General features: G+C 47.5%; 2 protein-coding genes across 3 annotated transcripts in view; both read left to right on the forward strand.

Moving 5' to 3' along the window:
- LOC143355141 (cytoplasmic dynein 2 light intermediate chain 1) overlaps window positions 1–23,605 on the forward strand; it is a 161,608-nt gene that overhangs the window by 45,565 nt on the left and 92,438 nt on the right. The window lies entirely within an intron of this gene.
- LOC143355139 (paired box protein Pax-6) overlaps window positions 5,493–23,605 on the forward strand; it is a 76,174-nt gene continuing 58,061 nt past the window's right edge. For both annotated transcript variants that reach the window (XM_076789699.1, XM_076789698.1), the window contains exons 1-2: window positions 5,493–5,842; window positions 12,005–12,128. In XM_076789699.1, the coding sequence (XP_076645814.1) occupies window positions 12,116–12,128 (13 nt within the window). In that variant the 5' untranslated portion in view covers window positions 5,493–5,842; window positions 12,005–12,115. The remainder of the gene's footprint in view (window positions 5,843–12,004; window positions 12,129–23,605) is intronic.

Raw genomic sequence — 23,605 nt, forward strand, 5'->3', positions numbered from 1 at the left:
ACAACTATTTAAAATCCTCTTAACAGGCTTCCGGTAGATAAAGTGTTAAAATAAAATTCATTTGTGGGAATAATGTTGTCGCAGTCCCTCTTGTTGTTTGATCTAATTTTATTTTGAAGACCAGTACCGCCGGACCCAAAGCAATTAAGCGGTCGTGACTCGAGCTAATTTCTAAAAAGAAATGATTAGGCTCGGTTTCTTCTTTAGCATTGTACAGCACAATTATTTAAAATCCTATTAATAGGCTTCCAGTAGTCCTTGTCGTCTGATCTAATTTTATTTTGAAGACTAGCACCCCCGGAGCCAAAGCAATTAAGCAGTCGGGACTCGAGCTAATTTCTAAAAAAAAAAAACGATTAGGCTTGGTTTCTCTTTTAGCATTGGTTGACAACGCGGCAAAAGCGTTGGGATGCGTAACGCACGGTGCGTTACAGCTATAGCATTTAGCATCCAGTATCCAGCATCCTGCGTGGAGCGTCCAGCTAGGGGCGCAGCGGACAGAATATCCGTGGCATCTGGTCGAAAGTGTGAGAGGGGCATTGTGTATCGCGCATAGTTCGCATTTCCTCGGTACATTCTCGGACCTCCGTCCTGACCAGGAACATGATTAGTATACGCACACTTGACCTGGCCGACCTATTGTCAGGGAGGAGAGAGAAACACCATTATAACGATACCGAACACGAACACCCCATTATGTTCGACACCCCGGGGTAACACGATGTACCGTCGTCTGCTGATGCTTTATTAAAGTCCTTCGCTCATTGTAATCGTGCGTGCGTGAGCTATGCGAAATTCTGTCGTGGAACGCTCGCGTTTAGGGTATTACGGCTCGAATGAATTCGCTGATACCGGGGGTACAGGCATTCTAGTTTATAATACAGGGACGAGTTCCCTTCTTAGAACGAATCTATAGGATTAACCTTTGTCGAACGGAGGTTTTCCGGGGGATAAAAGAAATGGCTCTCTTTCGATTTGTCTTTCAAATTTGGCGTACGTTCGAAATCGCTGTGGAACTCTACATTTTTGTGTGTCGACGCGAGGGTTAATCTTGTCCCGATAAACTTTTCGAAGGATCGATGCCCGTCATCGGGAAACGCTCGGGCAGAGTGCAGAGACAAACGAGACGGCGGCGCGTTATCGGATAATTTCCGCGGATTCCACGGTAAACTACCGAAATGATAGATCGTGCCGCGGAGGATCGGTAACGTGTGAAATTTTTGAAAGGCACGGTAAGCGCGATCTCGTGCTCGACCATGCGCGCGCGTTACCTAGGTATGTTACTCGAACAATTTACGAGCCTTCCTTTCACCGCCATTTTCCACGACGGAATCTATCCGTTGTTCCCTGAAAAAACTAATTTTTCCGTTGAATTTCTGGCTTCTCTCTGCTCTCGGTCCCTTTGCCTATCCTCGTTCGATTCTGCCTTTGCACACGCACGCTCTCTCCGCCTCTCTCCACCTCTCTCTCTCTCTCTCTCTCTCTCTCTCTCTCTCTCTCTCTCTCTCTCTCTCCCTCCTCATCTTCTGCTCCAGCTCTCGAAATCGCGTCAGCATTTAGCCAGCAGTATATTAGGCGAAATACAAGCGGATATCCTCTCACGGGCCATTACTGTTACCTTTGATCATCGCATGACCGGAGAGTGGTTAACGCTGCGTCATCAGAGCATGAATTTCTCTCTATCTGCCCGGTATAATTTACAATCCGTGTCGGCTTTCTCGTTGAACGTCCGACTCCTCGTTCTCTTCTGCGCCCCTCGAGTCGCCCCCGGCACCCTGCCCACTGTCGCCGATGCTAATTTTTCGTTTTCATGCTCGCGCTTCCCACCTGAATTCTCTCCGCTGACAAATCCTGCGATTGTTCGGCTCGAACGCCTCTCGAACCTCCTCGAAAAATCTTCGACAAGCATATTTCATGAACTCGAAAGTAGCGATTACTAGGATTCACAAAATTTGATTTCTATGGTGTGCCACCTGGACAGAATCAGAGAATCGGTGCAAATTTTTTTCAAATCGATTCGGGAACTCTAAAGAATATTCGTCCCTCTCTTATCTTTGAAACCTTTAAAATGCTTGTAGTTAGTGGACGGTTAAAATGTTTACGCGACAGGTGCGCGTATTAATTGTTGGGAATGACAGATTGTTCGCGAGGTTCGCGCGCGGTTTTCGGGGGGAAATGTTGAACTGGTCGATTAAGGAGTTCGCAGGAAAACATCGTTACTCATGGCATTATCGGATATCTCGGTGGCGTTCGCTCAACGTCCACGATTTCGGCCGACAGAGCAGCCTGTTGCATCTTGCCGCGTACTGACGTCATTTCCACCACCGGTGGCGTTCGAACGATAGTGGGGAGCAGAGGCAGAGGCAGAGGCAGAGGCAGAGTGAGTCAGGGGCGTTGATGGTAGTGGGGCAAAAAGGGGAATATCACGCTCGGAGGGCGTGCTTGACAAAGGCGTGGTTACCGTTTCCCCACCCAACAATAAACAAGCGACTCTGACGTTAATTTGTTTGTTTTACCCTTCCACGTCCTCTTTTGCTCCTTCGGATCACTTTCGACTCTCCCTTTCCCCCTCCAGAAGAGACTGGCTTTCACCTGTCCTCCCTGTATCTGTATCTGCCTCTCCTTCTCTCCCTCGCTCTCTTTCTCTCTCTCTCTCTCTCTCTCTCTCTCTCTCTCTCTCTCTCTCTCTCTCTCTCTCTGTCTCTGTATGGTTACCTTACGCTTACGCGTTACGGGAACGACGGACATTGGTTCGAGGCGCGAAAGTCTATAATTCAATTCTTAACGAGACAAACTGTCCGGAAAAAAAGGTCGATCTTCGGGAATTTTGCCGCAGGTGAGCCAAAGTAATCTCGAAAATAGATGCTTTTTCGTCAGTTTGAAGAAACAAAAGTTTCGCAAGTTACAAAGGCATCGTGATTTAGAAGAGGGGACGCTTTTTAATCTGACAAACGCGACAAAGGTCGGAATTAATGGGAATATCATTTGCGAGTCGCGATCATTTGCTATAGGTAATTAACGTTTTATCTGAGATTTCCTCGCGCACCCCTCGACGAAGTTTATCCTATTTAGACCCTACCCTAAACGAGATTAGATCCTAAGCACGTTACCTGTGTCCCGTGATCGAAGAGTTTCAGACAGGGAAACCGTGGCGAATTTCGGTAAGGAAATTTTGGGCAGCTCGAATTTCCAAAGAGTGAGAAAACGATTAATATTTTTAAAAGCGGGGAAGATCGAATTAGAAATTACTCGACAACCGTTTGCACAATTATAGCGCGTATTTCTAAAAATGAATAGAATTCTGTAGACATTATCTTCTATTTAATTAGAGGACAGTTCGAGGATATTTAATTCGAGGATTAAAATCCGCTCGCATTCGGCTCGGGAGATCGAGGAACGAGCAAACTGTTACTAATCACGACTAACCGAAATATTATCCCGGCTTTATGCAGATCCACCCCAGATATGAAATTCGTTAGAATCGATCTTAGCTGAGCGTTGGAGGGATGCTCGGAAACGGGGAACGACTTGACCTTGGCTGGATTCACGCGTAGCTGAGCTAACGCAAAATCGAAACGCGTTACTTCCACAGCGTGGATCTCCTAAAGCTGGGTTCACATCGTGACTTGCAGCTTACAGGATCCTCAAATGTGTCCTAAACTGGCCAAAAGCTGCCTAAAGGGGACTATAAACTCTTCGGGGAATCAGACTTCGTGAATCCATTTATGACTACGATGCAAGCGAAATTTCCATTTCGACAGCTCTTAGAAAACAAATCGGAAAAAATTAACAGCAGCACGTTAATCGATTTCGTAGCTCCTGCCATAGACTCGAGTTGTATGGAATTAAACGACTTCGAAGCAGGTGAACTAATTGGTTGTTGTTCGAGGGTTGTTCGTTTTCGAGAAGAATAACTTCGGTATCGTTGCGGTTAGGCGAAAGACTCGGGCCACGTGCTGCCGATAGCGAGCATATACCTTAAATAAACATTTGAAAAGCCGGCACACGCTTGACCTTCGCGGAGCATTCGGCTCTGTTTGGTCTAATTCGCGCGCGCGAGCAGCGAAGCGACGGGCTGTTACCTTGTTAACGATTGCGGCAACGGTTTTCATGGCACACTTTCGCGGGTAATAGCACACTTTCGGGTCAAAGTACCGGCCCGTAAGTGGTGCTTTGACGAAAACACGCTCTCCCGGGGCCAGGCCAGTTGAATTTTCCGGAACGGAAAACGACTTCTCGGCGTGTCCGCGCCGCGCCGGGGCGTATTTCGTGTGAAACGAGCTTGTTTCTTCGCGAGGAAGCGAGAGGGCCTAAACGTTCGCGCTACCGAACAGGGGTTGATGCAGTTATTCCTATCCCCCTCCCTTGGTTGCCGTCGCGAGCCGGCTCTCGCGGGGGCCCGACACGGAAAAAGAGAGGGTGACTCACCCCCTGTCCCGTACTTTCGAGTGCATAACACCCACGAGCGACTAGATATCATTTCGCAGGAAAGGGACCGGCGTGAATTATAGTTTAACGCGTGTCATTGATTTTCCGAAGAGGGAGGACTCTCTTCCGTTTCTTACCGTAAATTCGGTGTTGTAAACGTTCTAAACCCTAACTTCTTTCTAGCATCCGGTTCAGATCGCGAGAAACGTTCGACCCTGCAAAACTAATCGCAGAGTACATTAACCAAGCGGAGGGAGGAAAGATTGTTGTTCCGCGGATGAGAAAAATAAAGGGAACGATCGTAGAGCAGACACCTTACCGCGCAAGCAGTCGGTCTCCATCTGGCGCGAACTTATCGCACGTACCCTTTTTCTGTGGAGAGAGCGGGTCCGGCCGGCGCATGCGTGGCGACAGTGCAACACGCGCCCTCCGATGAGCCTTCCGCACGGTTGAGCATTTCCACCATTCAGAATCGATGATGTCACGAAGCGGAGCCAGCATCCCCACCGACCGCGGCTCGCAAGGGTGGTGGTGGTAACGGTGCCCTCCGCTCATTGGTCCGACGTACGTCGAGGTACCAACACGAATCGCGGGGTCGCAAGCACGACCCAACGAGAGTCCGCAAGTCGGTGCGTGCCAGTCCGTGCGTGTGCTTTACCTAATAATATTTCCACGGCCAGGAGTGCCCGCTAGTGCCCGCTTTTCTCGTCTCTTCGTCGATTTTAGCCCTCTCGCTCGCCCCCCCTAACTTTGCCTCGCTCCTCTCTCTCTCTCACACACACACGCTCTCTCTCTCTCACTCTCTCTCTCTCTCTCTCTCTCTCCTACCACGGCTACTCTCGAGAGCCAAGAAAGCAGAAGAATCACGCTGCAGAGCAGCACGTGTGCTGCGCTCGTGCGGATCGTACAAGCCACCCCCGGCTTGCACAGTTGCTCGGAACGATCAGCGTAAAATTGTCGCGAGCAATTAGCCGACCGAGCGTATTTCAAACTGCACGATTTTCCCGCGATCGGTTTCGTCGTCGGTGACGAAAGGAAGTGCGGGCCCGAGAGCGGCGGCGGGACTCTTCGACATCCGTCCGGTCTCTAAACGTCTCCACGGGACTGAGAGGTTTTTTTAATTGTTTGGCGAACGATCGATCGAGATCGGTCGAGTTAGATGACATTGAACGTTCGTTCGCGTCGACGGTCGTGTTCGTTCGCCGAGTTTAGTGCCTCCTGGACACGCGAGTGACTGTTCGACGAGCGACGTATCCCGCGGACGACGCGCGACGGATCGTCCCGTCGATTCGTGAAAACTGTGAATAAGTACGCGGTTGTGTCGCGGTTCCACCACGTTGCTCAGGGATTCCTCCTCGTGCTGGTTCCTCCGCAAGCCGATCCCGGGGGCAGCGTCGGCCGACGGCAGCTTTTGGTACGTAGTCACGTGGCCGTTATCCGGACGGCACCAACTAACTATTGCTCCCGTGAAAGAGAATCCGACTCGTCGCCAACTTCCGCCGAATCTCTTGGTTCCGCCGGTGTTTGATCGCGCGTGTCGTCGAAGAACGCTTTCGGCGTCGCGTTCCTTTCGCGAGAAAGTACCCGCGCCGAAACACGGACACCGGATTTCAATTTTCCGAAGGTAGTTTCAATTTTTTTCTCAATTGCTCGACGCGAAGTCGGAGCCTTTGGACTTGCGCTCGCCGAGTTTGTAATTAAATTGTACCAGTTGTTCTAGAACGTAGGAAACGCGAGGCAAACAGTCAACTGAAGATCGAGCATTTATATTTAGTCTGCGGATCTTATGCATTTATAATGGTTTGGTCAAACGGAGAACTGTAAAGACATTAGAAGAACTGAACGATGTTATATTATTTTCCTATTATGAAAGGAAGGAGGCACTTTAACATTAAACCTACCGAGCTATAAATGTAACAGATACATGTTGCCTTATAAAAATGACAAGATTTATTCAGACTTTCCGCGGTTCTCATTGCAATGCGTGCTCTACTAAAGACATTTATCGAATCATTGCTCACGAAAGCATCCTTATAATTTCAAAAATTGTCTAATAAAACATCTAAAACCGGTCATTTGACCGGTGGTGGTACGTTTAGTGTTAACTTCTGCTTCTACGGATCGACGTTCACCATTTATATTTCGCATAAGTCTGTTCATATCGTGCGATATTTACGTATCTATCCCCGGTTAGGCGTGTTGGATTCAAGTAGAAACTTCCGACGTCCCCGACAGAAGTACAACGAATCTGTGACGGTTATAATCTCGCATGGTTGAATCAAACGGTATCAAACGAACCTGTTGTGGGTCCTAACGTGTGGTCCAGTTCTCCGAAGAGGAAGTAGATTTGGTTTCAGTTCTCGAATTGATGAGACAACGGTGTCACCGAAACTGGCGTTGTCACAGGAACGAGATAGTAAAAACGGTCGACAGGAGCGTTGACAAGGTAGCGACAGACTCGTTAGCGGGCCGCGAAAGAGATGTTCCCCGGCGGGCCCGGGGTTAATCGGTTTTCAGAAATGAACCTCGCGACGTTAAACACGCGTCCCGACATCCCGACGTGTCCCCTTGGCTCCGAAAGGAACCCCTCCGCCGGTTGTCTTCTCGCTTAATAGTCGGTATCAGAGCGCGACGCGCGCGCGAATACACGGTGTGCGAGGATGCAGATTGCACGGGCGCACCGTATAATACAGCTTAAGTGGCACAATGCGGCCTGTATATGCGCGCTATATTGGAGATGAATGTGATTGAACGATACGTTGAGTTCCGTTGTCTGCGTTGTTTCACCGTTTCTCCCGGCTGCGAGCGAATAAGCGAGCAAGCGACGATGCTCGTCGATCCCTCCTCGGCTCCGCGTTCTCTCTGCCACCCTCTTCGTGTCTTTCGCCCGCTCCCGTGTACAGTATTATGGTGTAATTAGGCAATAGACTACATGACTCGCCGTGTAAAATCCGCGGAGTTGAATGAGTCCCGTATACGACGTCGCGATGAATGCTTCCCAGCCCGTACAAGTGTGGACACCCCGCGGTGACATTCGACGCGCGCATTGTCAGCAAGCCTTTCCGACTCGACGAGGGTTCGTTGTTCGGGGTTTTCTAGTAGTTTTCGGTTTCGCTGAATACAAACTGTTTTGTGCGCCTCGCCTCGCCTCGCCCCGCCTCGCCTCGCCTCGCCTCGCCTCGCCTTGCCTCGCGTCGCGTCGGCCACCGACGAACGTCGAACTGTCGGACCACTTATTGCCTCGATTGCTACAAGAAGGGACTGCTACGATCATTCGAGGGCAACTTGGTAATAGTCACGCGTCGGATCGATGGCTGGATCAATCGTTTAAACTAGGGTTATCGGTTTCCATAGGGGGGACGATCTTAGAGATTTTCTTTTCTAGGATCACGTTCAATTTTCATTCCAGCGCACCGGCTGAACAAATTTTCATAACGAGTCGGATCAACGGCTGGATCAATCGTTTAAACTAGGGCTATCGGTTTCCACAGGGACGATCTTAGAGATTTTCTTTTCCAGGATCACGTTCAATTTTCATTCCAGCGCACCGGCTAAACAAATTTTCATAACGAGTCGGATCGACGGCTGGATCAATCGTTTAAACTAGGGCTATCGGTTTCCACAGGGACGATCTTAGAGATTTTCTTTTCCAAGATCACGTTCAATTTTCATTCCAGCGCACCGGCTGAACAAATTTTCATAACGAGTCGGATCGACGGCTGGATCAATCGTTTAAAACTAGGGCTATCGGTTTCCACAGGGACGATCTTAGAGATTTTCTTTTCCAGGATCACGTTCAATTTTCATTCCAGCGCACCGGCTAAACAAATTTTCATAACGAGCTAATATTTCCGTACAATTTAACCCTTAGCACTCGCAACTGCAAGGCGCCAGTAAAAATTGCTGTATCATTATTCAAAATATTTTTCACATTATTAAATTTGTTGAATAAATTACTAAACATTTCAGTACTGTACGAGTGAATTGCACCACGTTCGTATGTATGAAAAAATATATATACAAGAGAAACATTCTAGGTCGGAAGAAATATTTCGTTTTGGTGTTAAAATGGCTTCGAGTGCAAAGGGTTAATAACAAGTTTGGACAATTAATAAACGTCGAGCCGACGGAACAGAGACGCGCGGAGAATATTCAAAAGAGGAGTTTCCCTGTGAGTAAATCTCGCCGAGGCAAATAATTTTTTTTATAGGAAGAGGAATATTATATTGTATATAGGTGGCATTAGGTGCGTCCGATGACGCCACGAAGGCGGAAGCGCCGGTGATTTTCCTCTCGTAACGCGGAATTTCATTAACGTGAATCCTTGTACACGGCTGAAGAGGCTTCCGCAAGATCTATAATCGTTTAACAGCCAGTTAACTGTTCGCATTATTAACGAGTCGTTGAACACTCGTGAATCGTATAAATGTTACACACGTGCGCGCATTAACATTGACCAATAAAACGTTTCTCGATCCGTTGGCTGCGCAAAAATATCGCCGCGATACTAATTCATCCCTGATTCTCGAAACAAAATAAACAGGCGAATTCCAACAAATCAATTGTTCAGGAGACAACGGTTTATAAGAATATGGGAGGCACAGGAGGGGGTGTTACTTTTGCCATCGAGTCGAATAAATGCTGCGTTTACGCCAGCGTTTGATGAAATTATTAATTAATGCACGTAAGCGAAATAGAACGGCGGCGGAAGTCACTGCGTAAGGCAGCGGGGGGTGGGAGAGGGGACGGGAACGGGAACGAGAGCGGGCGAGCAGTTAATTCCTGCGGGCTTCGACCGTGTACTACGGGGTTGGATTTAGAGTGTGACGGTAATGGTAGTAGTGGTGGTGGTGGCGGTGCCATTAACAGTGTTTCGCCGGAAATGTAAAGCATAATGCGCCGGTAGCTGGTGGATATGGAACCTATTACCATCCGCGTGTATAATACCAAGCTCTCCCGGTGTTTCGCGTTGTTACCACGCGCCGCAAAGAACTTGAAGGGCTGTAGAACGGCGGCTCGAATAATTGTCCCGGCGAAACTTGCGCGGAAGACTTTACAAGCCCGTTCATCAGTCACACTTTGTTCGCTGAATTACGATGAAGCCGGATCGGTGACAGGGAGGATGAGTTCGGCTCGCTTTATCATATTTAACCCTCTCACACAATTTCTGGGAGAAAAGACTCGATGCGTCACTCGTTAACAATCTTTCCTACAAATATTTCAACTATCTGCACTTGGAACGCGTTCGGTTGTTCATTACTTTTGCGCCGTTAAAACCCTGCGCGGGCAAACAGGGTCGTTTGTGTCCCGAAATTTCGCAAATATCTTCTCTCCCAGCGATGATTTAACACTAAACGTACCGAGCTATAAATGTAGCAGATACATGTTGCCTCATAAACATGACAAGATTTAATTTATTTAGACTTTGCGCGGTTCTTATTGCAATGAAATCTAGAACCGGTCATTTGACCGGTGGTGGTGCGTTAGTGTTAAACATTCCAACGACTATATATTCAAGCAGGGAGTCGGATACGTATTCCAGAATGTTTCCAGATTGTTTGCAAGCAGACGGCGCGTCGATGAAAATAAAGTTGCAGGCAAATCACCGTGCAGGTTTGTCCGGTGAACTCGGATTCGATTTTTTTGCGTTAACGGTGCTCCGACGCGATGCAAATTAGCAAAGACAGAGGAGCCGAGTCGGAGTTTACTAAATCGACAGCTTGGCGTCTTGTAAACACAAGCCAGCGGAGATCTTGTTTGCGCTCAGTCGCGCATAATCCGAGGTAATCCCCTTGCACAATATGCGAGTGCGATGTACTTTTCTCCCTTCCCGCGCGACACTTCTTCTTTTTACTGTCGTCCCCCCTCGCTCCTCCGCCCTCTTCGCTTCAAATCCCCTGTCACGCGTATCTCTCGTAATTTTTCCTCCCTTCGAGACCAACAAACAGTGTACAAAACAGAACATTACATCCGAACGCGCGTCCCTGCTGGAATATAATCACGAACAAGAATGTCCGATCGCCGGTGCTAATTACTACTATATTTAAACTCAGTCCTCTGGCAATCCGTCAATTCCGAATATCGTTGCGGTTGATTTCGTATTAATCCGGTCGAAAAGCATCCTCTCATTCACAAGGACCAATGCCGGATCATCGATTCACCTTGTACCCCGTACAATCGTCCTGAATAAACTATTGTGTTCAGACCCGTAGTCGCGTTTTGTTTCGCGTACCACGAGCACTCGTTCCCATTGAGACTCCCTCTGTCGTCTGCGCTGGAAAAAAGAGTAACCATTTCAGGATTTGTTATCCTTAATTAGTTCATTACGTTTTCTCTCGCAAAGACCCCGTGCCGTTGGAACGTTGCTCTTCTCTTTCTGAGATCCCTCCGTTCTCGAATAGAAATAAATCGTATCGTTGGTTTATCGCTTTTCTCTCTCTCTCTCGCTGGAAACTGTGAATTTTGATTTACAATTCCCCGACGAGGTTTTCGCTACTTGGAATCGGGTTCGATCCGTTTGTGCGCTAATTATTGCACCGCGTCGAGCTCGTTCCCCGGCCCTTGTCGTCGCTCCGAAACGACACACAGGCGCGTTTCTCTTTCTCGCCTGTATTCCGGAGCGCCGGTGACAGGTTTAGTGGGCGGTACACGTGTAAGTGAGCGTGGCGAGAGAATCATCAGCAGGGAGAGAAAGAGAGTGAGAGCACGAGGCCGGGTAATTACGACACTCGAGGCGGCGAACGTCGCGGTGTGCCCGCCGCGCCGTTCAAAACGAGACCTCGTGTATCTAAGCTTTTAAAAGGGATTTCGCGTCCGCAGAGAAACGCCATTATGCCGTTAAGCTCTCTCGCAGGAGAAGCGATGCCGATTCTTTTGCTCAACAAGTCGTGCCCTTTCCGCACCGGAGCAGCTCGTTACGATGGAGCCAATTAGAACGGAGAGACACCTTTTCAATGTTAGAGGGGAATATCGTGCCCGCCGGTAATTACGATCTTTCTTGTCATTGAGCCCGATGAAAGCATATTAATTAGGCGTGACTGTCGATATCGTCTGAATGCAAACCGATATCGGGGAAAATAAAGCGCGCGCGAGGCTTTCCGCCGCGCAGATTCTCGTTCGGCGTATTTCTCGTACCGTGCGATTATGCTTTCCGTTTCGAGAAATCTATATTTTCCTGCCGAACACGCGTAACGCGATCGTGAAATAGACATTAATTTCGTGGCTTTTAATCGGTCAAAGACACTCGGATCACACTTGCGCACCGATAATATGCAAACCGCTCGAGTTGACACAGGTGGCTGCCGCGCGGACACATTTTTGGAACTAGAACGAAACTAATCGCAGCGCCGGAAAAAGTCGACTCTCGTCCATACCTCTTTGCGGCTTCGATGCTAATCGACGCGGTACGGGGACCCGTGTATTCGAGTGTTAATAAGCTTCGGTGTGCGATCGAGAAACAGGAAGATTCGTTCGATCGGTCGCGAACCCAGCGAAAGATCGGAGACATTCGGTAGGACGAACATTTCGAGACGTGTCTGCGCTTGGATGATGATATGGAAACCTTTTTTTGTTTTAGTGACCGGAAGTGCCTAAAAGCCCGAAGATTCTGCCTTCGCAGCAGCTTGGCGCTGCGGTCGCTCCATGGCCGGGCGCCACCGGCCTCCTAGCCTCTGTCACCGCTGACGATATGGCACACAAAGGTAAATTTATCAATACTTTCAATCCTGTTGATCGACCATGAAGATCGTGCCGTATAAATCGAGTAAAATTGCAGAGATGCGATTTTACAAGAAAATTTCTTCGCGCGCGAAGACAGCGTTTTCCAGAGAGGTACCTGTTACGTACAACGCGTCGAAAAATGAGTCCAAAGTCTCGAGACGGATCGAAAAAAAAAAAAAAAGAAAAAATGAAACGAAACGTTGTTCGGTCTCCGAACTCCGGGAATACCCGTGAAGCCGAATCGAAACGTCCGAGAATCAAGAGGGAGACGTTCGGTTGATGGCTAAGGCGTTTAACCCCATTAGTCCTGAATGGAAGTTCGGTCGTCTCTCTTTCTCTCGGACTTTCCAAGTTTCCGTCGCCGTTCCGTACGGTGTGTCGTTCGCTCTCGCGCTTGCTCGAGCTCTCTTAACACGAGGGTACAAAGAGGATGAACAGACGACGTCTCAAGGCTTTCTAAAGCCGGCAGGCTCTTGCCTGAAACTGGCTGCTCACTTCACGTATTGATTTCCATTCTCTTACGCCTTCCAACACTCGCCCCTTTCCGCGGCTTCTGTCGGCCCTTGCGCGAAATCATCCCCCTACCACCCCCTACCACCCTTAGCCCGATAATCGTGGACGATCGCGCGAACTCTGTCCCTGCTTCTGAACAAACTCGAACCTTTTTCGTCCTACGCCCTCGGATCGCTCGACCACTTTGTATCCACGTTAATTAGTAGACGTTTCAAATCTACAGCAGCCTCACGCTCGGTGCAGATGACCGTTCTTTACGCGAACCTCTTCCGTTGCATTTTATTCAATAGTGAGGCAATTAGAATAGTGGGACAGTTAGCCCGAAACTCCGGACCCGTTCTCGCCGGATCTACAGTGAATTCTCGTTACGAGTCCGTCGCGCCGTTCCGGTGACTGACTCTTAGACGAAATCCGTGGTTGTCGCCGAGCGTCGCATTTGAAATGCGCAGGGCACGCTGGGAACCTAAGAGCCCTGACCGTCTACCTCTTTGGGACTAGCTGGGTTTTTGTGCACGGTGGAATATATTTTAACCCACTCGAAAAGTTGAAGTTACTCATTGCCATACAGTTTAATATTTGATTTAAAGTTTTTCGTTCAGTTGGCGATGCTATGCGCCAATGGTAAATGCCAAAACAAAACGCATCAGTAAGTTGTGCGTGCTGTTGTGATTAAGCTTGGCGCAAAGTGTGACGCGGTGAATTCGCAAAATTCTGTGCAACTGCGGTTTTTATTTTCTTTAAAAGCGTGCGCCTCAAAGAGCTACTAGTCATAAAAGCGTATGACTATTAAGCGATAGTGACAAGAAGACCGAGGAAATGTCTTTCTCCGATACAATGTTGCGCGTAGCTCGAGAGACGACTCTCGAGCTTCGGCTCCTCACCGCGGTGGTGTGGGTAGTTCCACTGACTCCAAATTGTGAGGTTGGCACTGACTCGTAATGAGAATTCACTGTATCTGGGCTTCGAAACTCGTTGAAGTTTTTTTTTTTGGGCGATCGCAAATAAGGAAAAACGGGGGATGGTTACGGGTTTGCGCGGGAGGAACCGGAAGGTGACGCGTTAAATGGTCGGTACGAGTTAAATCATCGAAGAATCTACAAGTGAGCGGGCGAACGGGAATCTGTGCGCGATGCTCGAAAATCCACGAGTTATCTGACCGAGTGCGGCTCAGTGGGGTGTGTAGCGTTAAGTTGGCGTTAGCTCATCGAATTGCTTCGGTGGAACGACGTCGGCCGCGATGCCAAGAGACGAGGGTTTTGATCGATCGTACGTACAAATCGTATTTCCGGTTCCTCCGCGCGACGAGAACAAATCAGTTTGTCTATTTTTTCGGCCGCCTGTGTACCCGATCTCACGGCAGCATTTTTTTTTTCTGTTCGATCGACGGGTTTCCATCTCCGCGAGACTTTCGATTAATTTTCCGTAATGCAACATCGGCGATTCTGCTTTTGAAGACAACTCGATAAGGGCTCGAAGATAGTTCGAGTCTGTAATGGTCACCGAAATATCCGCTCGGCGGGACGAAGATATTCCCGGAAATATTCTCAAGATCACGTTTAATAAAGTTTTTGGGTCCATTCATGTTCACGGCTATATAGCTGCGAGGTACTTCGTTAAGAAACTTCATGACTAACGACGAAGAGTTGGTTGTAATTTCTGGCGAGAGTTTTGAAAGTTTGACAAGTTTTCGCGTTCCCGTGGCGTTCACGAAACGAGAACTCTACAAATTCAGTAATTAATTTGCTAATGGATCATAACGGTGATAACTTTGCCATCCAAATTTCTAATTACATTCTAAATAGAAATTCCTTCTACGTGCCACGGGGAACGGGCGAGAATTAACGAATCGGCTTAGGAGCAATCCTAGGATAGAGATTTGATTTTTTCTTTTTTTTTGAGAGAGAACAACGATCGTTGTCGCGCGTGTACGAATTGTTGAAAACGTTGTCGCGCGCAAGGACCCGCGTAGTTTCAGGCTAAAGCACACGGATTCGTTCTTTATTATCGCGCGCACATATTCTCTCGGCGCGCTGCTCCTCGAGGGTCGAAGGAAAAAGGAAAATACGAGAGCGATAAAAAGGGAACTGACGAGACAAGAGGTCGAGGATGCACCTTAAAAATGTCTGGTCGTCGCGAGGAACGGACGGAGCGCCTCTTTGATCCCTCAGCCATATTTCCTCGGACGTCCTCGAGAGGTATCAGGCTTTCTCATTCAATTAATTCGTAACTGCCCCCACATAAAAATGCCGACACCCTCTCCTGTTCTTTTACGTCGAACGAAACGGGGGATGGTAAAGGTGGCCGAGAAAATTCTACCTTCAAAGCTCGCCACCTCTATCCTACAGTACCTTCGCCGGGGTAGCTTCCTTCTACGCTCTCTCCCTCTCTCGCGCCGATTCTTCTTTTTCCTTCCGTTTCTTTTCTTCTCTGTTTCTTTCTCCCCCGTTTGCTCTCTTTCCCCCGCCGTCGGTTCGCTCCGCTTCGCTCTGCTCCGCGACGCGACACTCGTCCCTGAAGAAACGGTAACGTGTTTGTGCAGAGAACAGTTGCTGCTCTCGTTTCTTAGGCGAACCGGACGAGGTTATCCTTTTGTTTTTGTCTCGCCGCGCCGCCTCTCGTTCTCTTTTCCTCTTTTTCTCTTTTCCCTTTTCCCAGCGAATCCTCCCCCGAACTCTCCTCGGACTCCGGATAGAACCGCTCTCGCCTCGTTTGCGATCCCGAAAGACTTCGAACGTCGTTACGATTACGTGACAATTAACGCCACTTTGTCCTCTGCTTCGCTTCTCAAAAAGTGCCTCGCAAATTAGAAAAGAGAAGAAGCAACTACCACCCCCTACTTCTCCCTCTCTCTCTCTCTCTCTCTCTCTCTCTCTCTCTCTCTCTCTCTCTCTCTCACTCGTTTGTAATTGCAATTCGGCCCCGACGATTTCGATTAACCCTTGAAAAAATGTCGGTTCCTTGGGTCCATTCTCACCTGGGGCGTTAAACTCTACTTTTTTCCGTTGTCTCGATTCTGTTATTCTGTTTGGAAGGTAAGGTTTGCTCTGTTCGGTAGATCGTAGGGCGGGAGGATTATTTGATTTAGCGGCTGTTTCGTTAGGAGCAAATTGTCGCCTGTATTGGGAGGGAAAAGAGAGGACTGTTAATTGATAGGATCGCGAGACGAGGTCGAAGACGAGGTTCAGACAGAGGAACTCCTGCTCCGCTCCGCTCCGCTCCGCTCCGCTCCGCGCCGCGCCGGTTGAAATAGACGGACAGAAGTGTACGCCTTGCATCAAGTGTATTCGACTGTAAAATTCCCTCTTCAAACAGAAACGGGTGGCTGGCACATTTCGGGCGGGTGGCTTGGTCCACCCTGAAAAAGATGGGAGACCGCGCGCGCCGAGGGTAGTTCCAAGGAATTCGTAGTCCAATACAGAGGCACAACACGGGTGGAGACTCCGAGAAAATTCACCGTGTACCCAGCACACGTACGAAATGGCTCGATAGATAGATAGCCGTAAAATCTACGGCTCTGCTTTCGTTCTTCGGCTCTTCCACCCCCCCTCCCCCCCCTCTCTCTCTCTCTCACTCTCTCCTCGCTGGCTCGGAGAAAGACAACCGGAGCGACGCAGGCTCGTATGACGAGGAGAACATCGTATCCACAAGGCACTTCTTCGAGCCGCGGTAGCAAAGCCGAGAATCCGACGGAGAAACGTCCTATATCTTCGAATATCAAAATTAAAAAATTACTAGCAGTATGACCAGTCCAATGAACCGACACTTGACGTCTGTCGAAGCACGTCTGTCGAAATTAGTTCATTTGTTAAGTTCTTATGACACAATTCTCAGTCCACTGGGAACAGATTTACAATTTTTACAGACTCAAAGAGTGCTACTATGGCCATTGAAGATTTGGAAACAATCGATGAATGTATAGAGGAAATACAAGAAAGTTATAACGCGGCTGTTGAAACCGGCAAATCCATTACTTTTTGCTGGATTCCATCGCATATGGGTATACAAGGTAATGAAAATGCTGATAGAGCAGCCAAATTAGCAGCCTGCAACACAAAAATGAAACAAATCACCCATTATACCAGACTAAACGATCTTAAAAACCACCTAAATGAAATTTTTAGGAAACAGGTATTTGACAAAATTAAAAGGAATTATATGCAAAAATATCATAATGAAGGAGCGGATTTTGAGTGGCAGAAATTTCCAAGTCCAGTAGATCGTCAAATTCAAACTTCAATTTCTAGAATCAGAATTGGGCACTCAGAAATAACCCATTCATTTTTGTTAAATAAGAAAGAAAATACGATCTGCGATATATGTAAAGTACCAATTAACACAAACCACCTGATAATAGAATGCAAAAAATATGAGAATGAAAGGAAAAATGCTAAGTTGCCTAGATCCTTACCCATTCTGTTAAGTTCTAAGGAGTATATCGCCGGTCTTGCCAAGTATATCAAGGATACAAATATGTATAATATATTGTAAGAAAATGTACCGTGTTGCTAATGACCTTTGATGTTGAAGCAACATTAAACAATTAAATTATATATAATTCTCACAATATTTGATGGTTGCAGTCAAAATCTGGCGTATCCAAACAAATTCATCATAGGACCATTGAATCACCTCAAAATACGGATTGTTAATCTCACGACAACGATACGTACTTTAACCCTTTCGAGCCGATTGGTACTCATATGTACCATCAGTGCTTTGAAAAAGACTGACTCTTCTGTTTTGCATTATTGGTGGTTCTAACGTGTACCAGTCCGTTCGGTAGTGATTAGTGTTTAACACTAGATTTACGGGACCCGTCAAAACGACGGATTCTAATATTTTTAAATTGCGAATATTGAGATTGTAAAAATGCATCCATGAGCAATTATTTAACAAATTGATTTCTTTACCTTTATCGATACATTCATGTTCTTTTTATAAAGTAATGTAAAATAGTCATGTTCAGTGCTCCGTAAACCTAGTGTTAATACCGTCTTGAAAGGGTTAAATACATGGGATGTCGTTCAAACAGCTGTTAAAGAAATTAACGTAGGGGCAAGAAGGCGATAAAAAATATTAGATCTCTTTAGCGAAACATCTGTAAACTTGTATCGTGTTATTTTGTCGTCTAATAGAAATTCTGTTCATTTGCTGAGAGATGGTCATTCACTGAACAGGTTACCCTAACTATCTGTTAGAGAATTTCTTATGAACGATAGCTTGAAGCAGCCAAGTTGCACGGGGTTGTTGTTGAAAATGCGGGCCGCAGGCGAAACAGTTGGACGGAATTTTGTAAAATGTGGGAGAAAATAGTTCCTGCCGCGAAATTCGAGAGAACTTGTACCATAAATGGCGAGAGGTCGGTGTCACGCGTGAAAAAACGGTAAAAATTTGATTCGCGGAGGGACACGAGAGTTTTATGTAGTGTCGGGCTGATTTAATTGATGATTCGGAATGAAGCTCGGCGGGAAATGCGATCGTAAATCCGGACAAGAGGCGGTATTAAAGGGAACAACCAATCGCGCTGCGTCTTCCGGCCTGTTCCGTCCACTTTTCCGCGTTAAATCAGTGAAACGATCGGCGCATTATTCGCGACAGCCGTGGAGAATCCATGAAATTCCCATCGCAATAGCTCCACGTCCTGACAGCGGCGAGGGTCGTCGTCGTCGTCGTCGTCGTCGTCGGGCCACTAGTTCTTTTCTTTCATTGCGTTAATGAGCTTCCACGCTAAAGCGTCCTCCCTCCCGTTTCCATTACGGCCACCTTTCTTCCTCCGATTGAAAATAAAAACATTATTCGTACTTGGAAATTCGAATCTCCACGCGGCGCGAGTGCCTCGCCGTGCAAATTGCATTCGACGGACCGACGCGACGCGACGCTATAAATCGCGCTAACTATAAATTGCCGGGGGACTCTTAACAACTTATCGACGGGGCCATTGCGCTGATTGCTTCACCGGAGACGTGTAACAACTTGCCCGCCCAACGTAACGAAACGGAAATAAAGCTGCCGTCTCCAGCTCGTCTTTCACAAAGTATGAGTTACACGATCGACAAATCGTTTCGATCGAGCTAATAGATTCGGGATGGGGGACAGAAGGAAAGAAAAAAAAGGAAAAGAAAACGATGGTTAGCGCACTGAATAAATATTTTGACAAACCGTTTCAGAGGGAGCAGTGGCTTTCGGTACCCACGGGTTCGTCGACAACTGTCGGTCTAATTTTCCCCTAAACATTTCCGGAGATTACATCGAATTCTCATTGTGCTCGTGCCTCGTGGCCGTCGGATTTGCTCTTTCAACGGCGGTCCGTGTAGTTTTTCGACGAAGGAAAACGGATATGCTTGTCCCCACGACCGATACAACGGGGAAACAGCTAAAGCTCTCTCTCTCTCGAAATTAATTCTATTCGATTACCGGAGATTTGCGAACGTGCACGATCCCGTAGGAGAAGATACAAATTCGTAAAAATCGTCGATGCTCGATGGCTGTCGACCGGTATTTTCTCCCCCGTCACGGTGGTGGTAAGATCGAGCAAGAATCATTGAAAAATCTCCAATAAACGCTTATTGGTTTCCCCGCATGGTTCCCTCTTCTCTTTGAACGAACATTTATATTCGTTCGCTCGTTCACGTTGAAGTGCGCGCCTCGGTTCTTGGGGAAAACAAAACGGTGAAGTGCAATTTTCTGTTCGTCGCTCGTTTCCACGGGGAAAATGGTCCGGCCGCGTGCAGAACGAGCGAAAAAGTGCGTGCGGATCGTTAGTAAACGCGAGTTAACAGGGCGATAATGACGTCGTTCACTGAACCCGGTAGAATTTTCATCCGATTTTTTGAAAGGTTCATTTGTACGGGTTCACCGACTGTACACTTGCCCTCCGCGTCTTCCCCTCTTTCTTCTCCCTCCTTCTGTTTAAACCCTTCTCTCTCTCTCTCCCCCCCGCGCTCTTTCTCTCTCTATCCTCCGACCTGCCATCTTTGTTTTCGCCGTTTTTCGCGTCTCGAGCTTGAACGTCGCCGTACACGCCACCGGTAAGAACGTTTTTTCTGAAAAGGACCTCTCCACCGGTCCAGAGGTCCTCCTCCACTTCACTTTCTACCGGTTTAGGACCGTTCCGCGGCACAATAATAACGATTCCGCCCGCGCACCTGCTCACAGAGCCTCTTCAGGCCTGACCCATATCCGTGTTTTCGCATAGGCTGCTCGTTGACCGCGTTTCTCAACCATCCTCGCGATCCCCCGTCGACGATTCGGTAGATCTCGTGGAAGGATCGTCGAATATTTGTCGGAACGCGCGAGAAGTATAGAAACGATCCGACGGGACTAGGAACGGTCGGTGGTGGGGGTTCGAAAGCTAGATGTAGATCGACAGTTTTAGGAGAGGTCCATTCCCACAGCTGATCATTCCGATACGTGGACTAATTATGTCAAAGCCTTCACGGACAGGAATCCCACGGGAACGAGCGGGCCGCGCGACCACAATGCCAGCCAGTCGATGTCATTGTGCACCTTGTACGATATTATATTGTGCCCGTGTACGCCTCTGTTAAAGGGCCCCTTCTCCTCGGCTTTTTATTTCCCGGCGCTGCGTGGCGGTGCGGCGCGCAGTTCGACCCTTATTTCGGCATTTCTGCTCGGGGCCCTTTCTCGCATTTTTCGCCAATAACCGGCGAAATAGAGGGTCCCAGCACGGTCCCGTGTCTCCGCCGTGTTCCGAACATACCGAGAAACGTCCCTCGCAAACGTCGATCGCGATTAAGCTTCTCTCTTGCCACGCGGAGTCGCGCACAGACACTGGATCCACGTGGATTACGCCTCCGGAACACATGTCGCTCTGCATTGTCCGCTCGATTTTTTTTTCCTCCCTTCTGTACGGTCGCACGATTCTTCGCTGCGACCATCCTGCGCCGATCCGAGATTCTAACGAGCGGCAAAGCTACTGTCTTTTGTACCCGAAAATTTTCGGGCGACGTTCAGCAGTAGTGCAGTCGACTTCGTAGATTTGTTTCCAGTCGTAGTCACGTCGTTTCTACTACGATTGCGATAAGCATTCGTTCAAAAACGTTACTGCTATCGATATACTTATTTATCCCGATTTTCATGAGAGCTAATTAGATCCAAGCAGCACCGATGTTACGAGCGTTCCAATTCGTAATAGTAAATGATTGGTGCTGTTTCTGGAGGCTCGTGGAAGACGAGAGCGAGGAGACGGCCCTGGCCCACTCGTTTCTCGCCTTTGTTATCGGTGGATCCTCGATACCGGTTGCCGATGTCGAGATAACGAAGGTAAGCGGCGCTGGCCAGCGATGCCGGTCCGGGCCTCGCTCTCGCAGAAGTACCTACGTCGTGTAGGTAGTACGGTAGGTTGGTACGAAGGTTGTGGACGGACCTTTTCCACGCGGTGCACCCGGAGAAGCGGCTCTGACAGATTCGTTGGCGTGGAATAACGCGTTTACGAGCTCTTTGTCCGGTCCGCTTTGGGCCACGACCGCCTCGTGCTACCGCTGCCGTGGCTACCGTCGTTCCCGTCGTCGATCCCGATCCATTCCTCGACCTTCCAGCTACGAGGCACAGGTTGGCCTCCAGGTAATTGGATAATTCGACCCGGAAGAGCGTGCGCCCCGCTCTCTCTCTCTCTCTGTCTCTCTTGCTCTCTCCGTCGGGAAGAGACCCAATTGCCTGTGCGCCAAAGGGAGACGCGATTAACCGAAAAACCGCTTCCGAAAGCGACAGCCTTCCTATTTACATTTTTCAGGGCGAATGGCCCTCGGCTGATGCCCCGGGGAAATCGATGGGACACTATCCGCGTTCGCTCTCACGTTTATCCTCTGCCCACGATCGAGACGTTACCTACCGGCCACGCCAAGAGCCCGGTCTAACGCGATCAAACCATTGCTTAAGTCTATCGCCCCACGATATCGAGTCAGACGGAGATTTAAAAAATATACAGTGAGTGTAAAATGTATTCGTACACCTCTTGTAGGCTTAAAAAACCATGTATTTCTCTATGTAATTGCACACATGTTTATAAAACGAAACATAATTGTAATTGTTATATATTTTAACTGCATACTGTCATATAAATATACTTGAGAAAAGTTTAACGTTAACGAGAAAAATGAAAAAGTATGAGAAGTGTCTCTAAATGGGCGCGCAAAAAGTATTCGTACAGGTACTAGAATGCACTTGAAAGGCGTCCGATTGTTTATATTATGGTTTAGCGGGACCCGACAAATAATCGGACAGAGTCTTTGATGCACAGTCTTGTGGCAACCTTCTGCAAAACCAGTCAATTTTTGTAACATTCGGTAAAATGGGTCGTAAAGGTAAGGAAACAAGTGAGACTGAAAGAAAAATTATTATACAACTGCATAATCAATGCAAATCATTGCGAGAAATAGCAAAAACAATGAATAGGCCACATAGCACAATACAAGGAATTATAAATCGATACGGTGAACGAAAAACCAATAAAAGTAAAGCGAAATCTGGTCGACCTCGAAAACTTAGTTCACGCGATGAACGTTTTATAGTGCGTGAAATAAAAAAAGTGTAAGTGTATGTGCCAGCACTATTCGTAATTGTTTACGAAATAATGAATATCACGGCCGAGTTGCTGGCAAGAAGTATTTCGTAATTGCCGCAAATAGAAGGAAGAGACTTGATTTCGCGAAAGATAATATTAATAAGCCTATCGAGTTTTGGCGAAGAGTCATATTTACTGACGAAAGTAAATTTAATGTTTTTGGCTCTGATGGCAAGTGTACAGTCTGGAGGAAGAAAAATACACAGCTACAAAAAGGAAATCTACGTCCCACAGAAAAACACGGCGGAGGTTCGGTCATGGTTTGGGGTTGTATGAGTGCTGCTGGAGTGGGGTCATTACACTTCATCGAGGGAATCATGGACCACAAAATATATCTAAACATATTAAAAAACCATATTGTAAGTAGTGCAGAAAAAATAGGTCTGAAAGACAACTTTATCTTCACTCAAGACAATGACCCCAAACATACAGCACGCAACACAAGAGAGTGGTTGCTTTATAACACACCACAATATTTGAAAACACCTCCGCAATCATCGGATATTAATCCGATCGAAAATTTATGGGATCTGCTTGATAAAAAAATCCGAACCCGGCATATTTCAAGTAAAGAACAATTAAAACTTGCTCTTCAAGAGGAATGGTGCAATATTACACACGAAATCACATCCAATTTAATGGATTCAGTGCCAAGAAGACTGGACGCAATTATACAGTCGAAAGGCTATCCAACGAAATATTAATTTAATTTATTTTCGCAAATTATAACACGTTTATTGCTAAATTTGTTACGTGTACGAATACTTTTTGTGTGCTAATTTTGAGAGACTTCAGACCGTTTTTAATATATCTCATTAACGTTAACTTTTCGTTAGTTTATTCATGTCACATTTTCTAGTTGAAACATATAATAATCGTAATTGTGTTTTTGTTTTATAAAAAAATGTACAATTACATAAAGAAATATATGGTTTTCTAAAACTATAAGAGGTGTACGAATACTTTTTACACTCACTGTAGGTGCAGTAGTCTGTCTTTTTATTAGGGGGACCCATAAAATTCCGGAAACTCGATCAATGGTGCAAAGCGTAGTCTGCCAACCGTTTTGCATTTAGCGGATCTTAAAGTTTGCCAGGCTCTAGGCAAATGATTACGTCTCCTACTTCTGAGTATTTTGATGGTGTTGTAAAGGGTCTTGCGTGCTAGTGTGCCCCAAGTTGTCGCACGGCAATCGAGGCAAGGAGAGCGTGTAACGTCGATGAGAAATGGACATCGCTATTGAGATCTAGCGTTTCGAGTGTCACCGACAATGGCCGCGGCGTACGTCTCACTCGGATGTTCGGGAAACGGTGCACCCGTGACGCCTTTTTCGGATCGTCGAAGGTCCCTCTCGATCGGGAA

Source organism: Halictus rubicundus, chromosome 6 (genome assembly GCF_050948215.1).
Source record: "Halictus rubicundus isolate RS-2024b chromosome 6, iyHalRubi1_principal, whole genome shotgun sequence".
Lineage (NCBI taxonomy): Eukaryota > Metazoa > Arthropoda > Insecta > Hymenoptera > Halictidae > Halictus > Halictus rubicundus.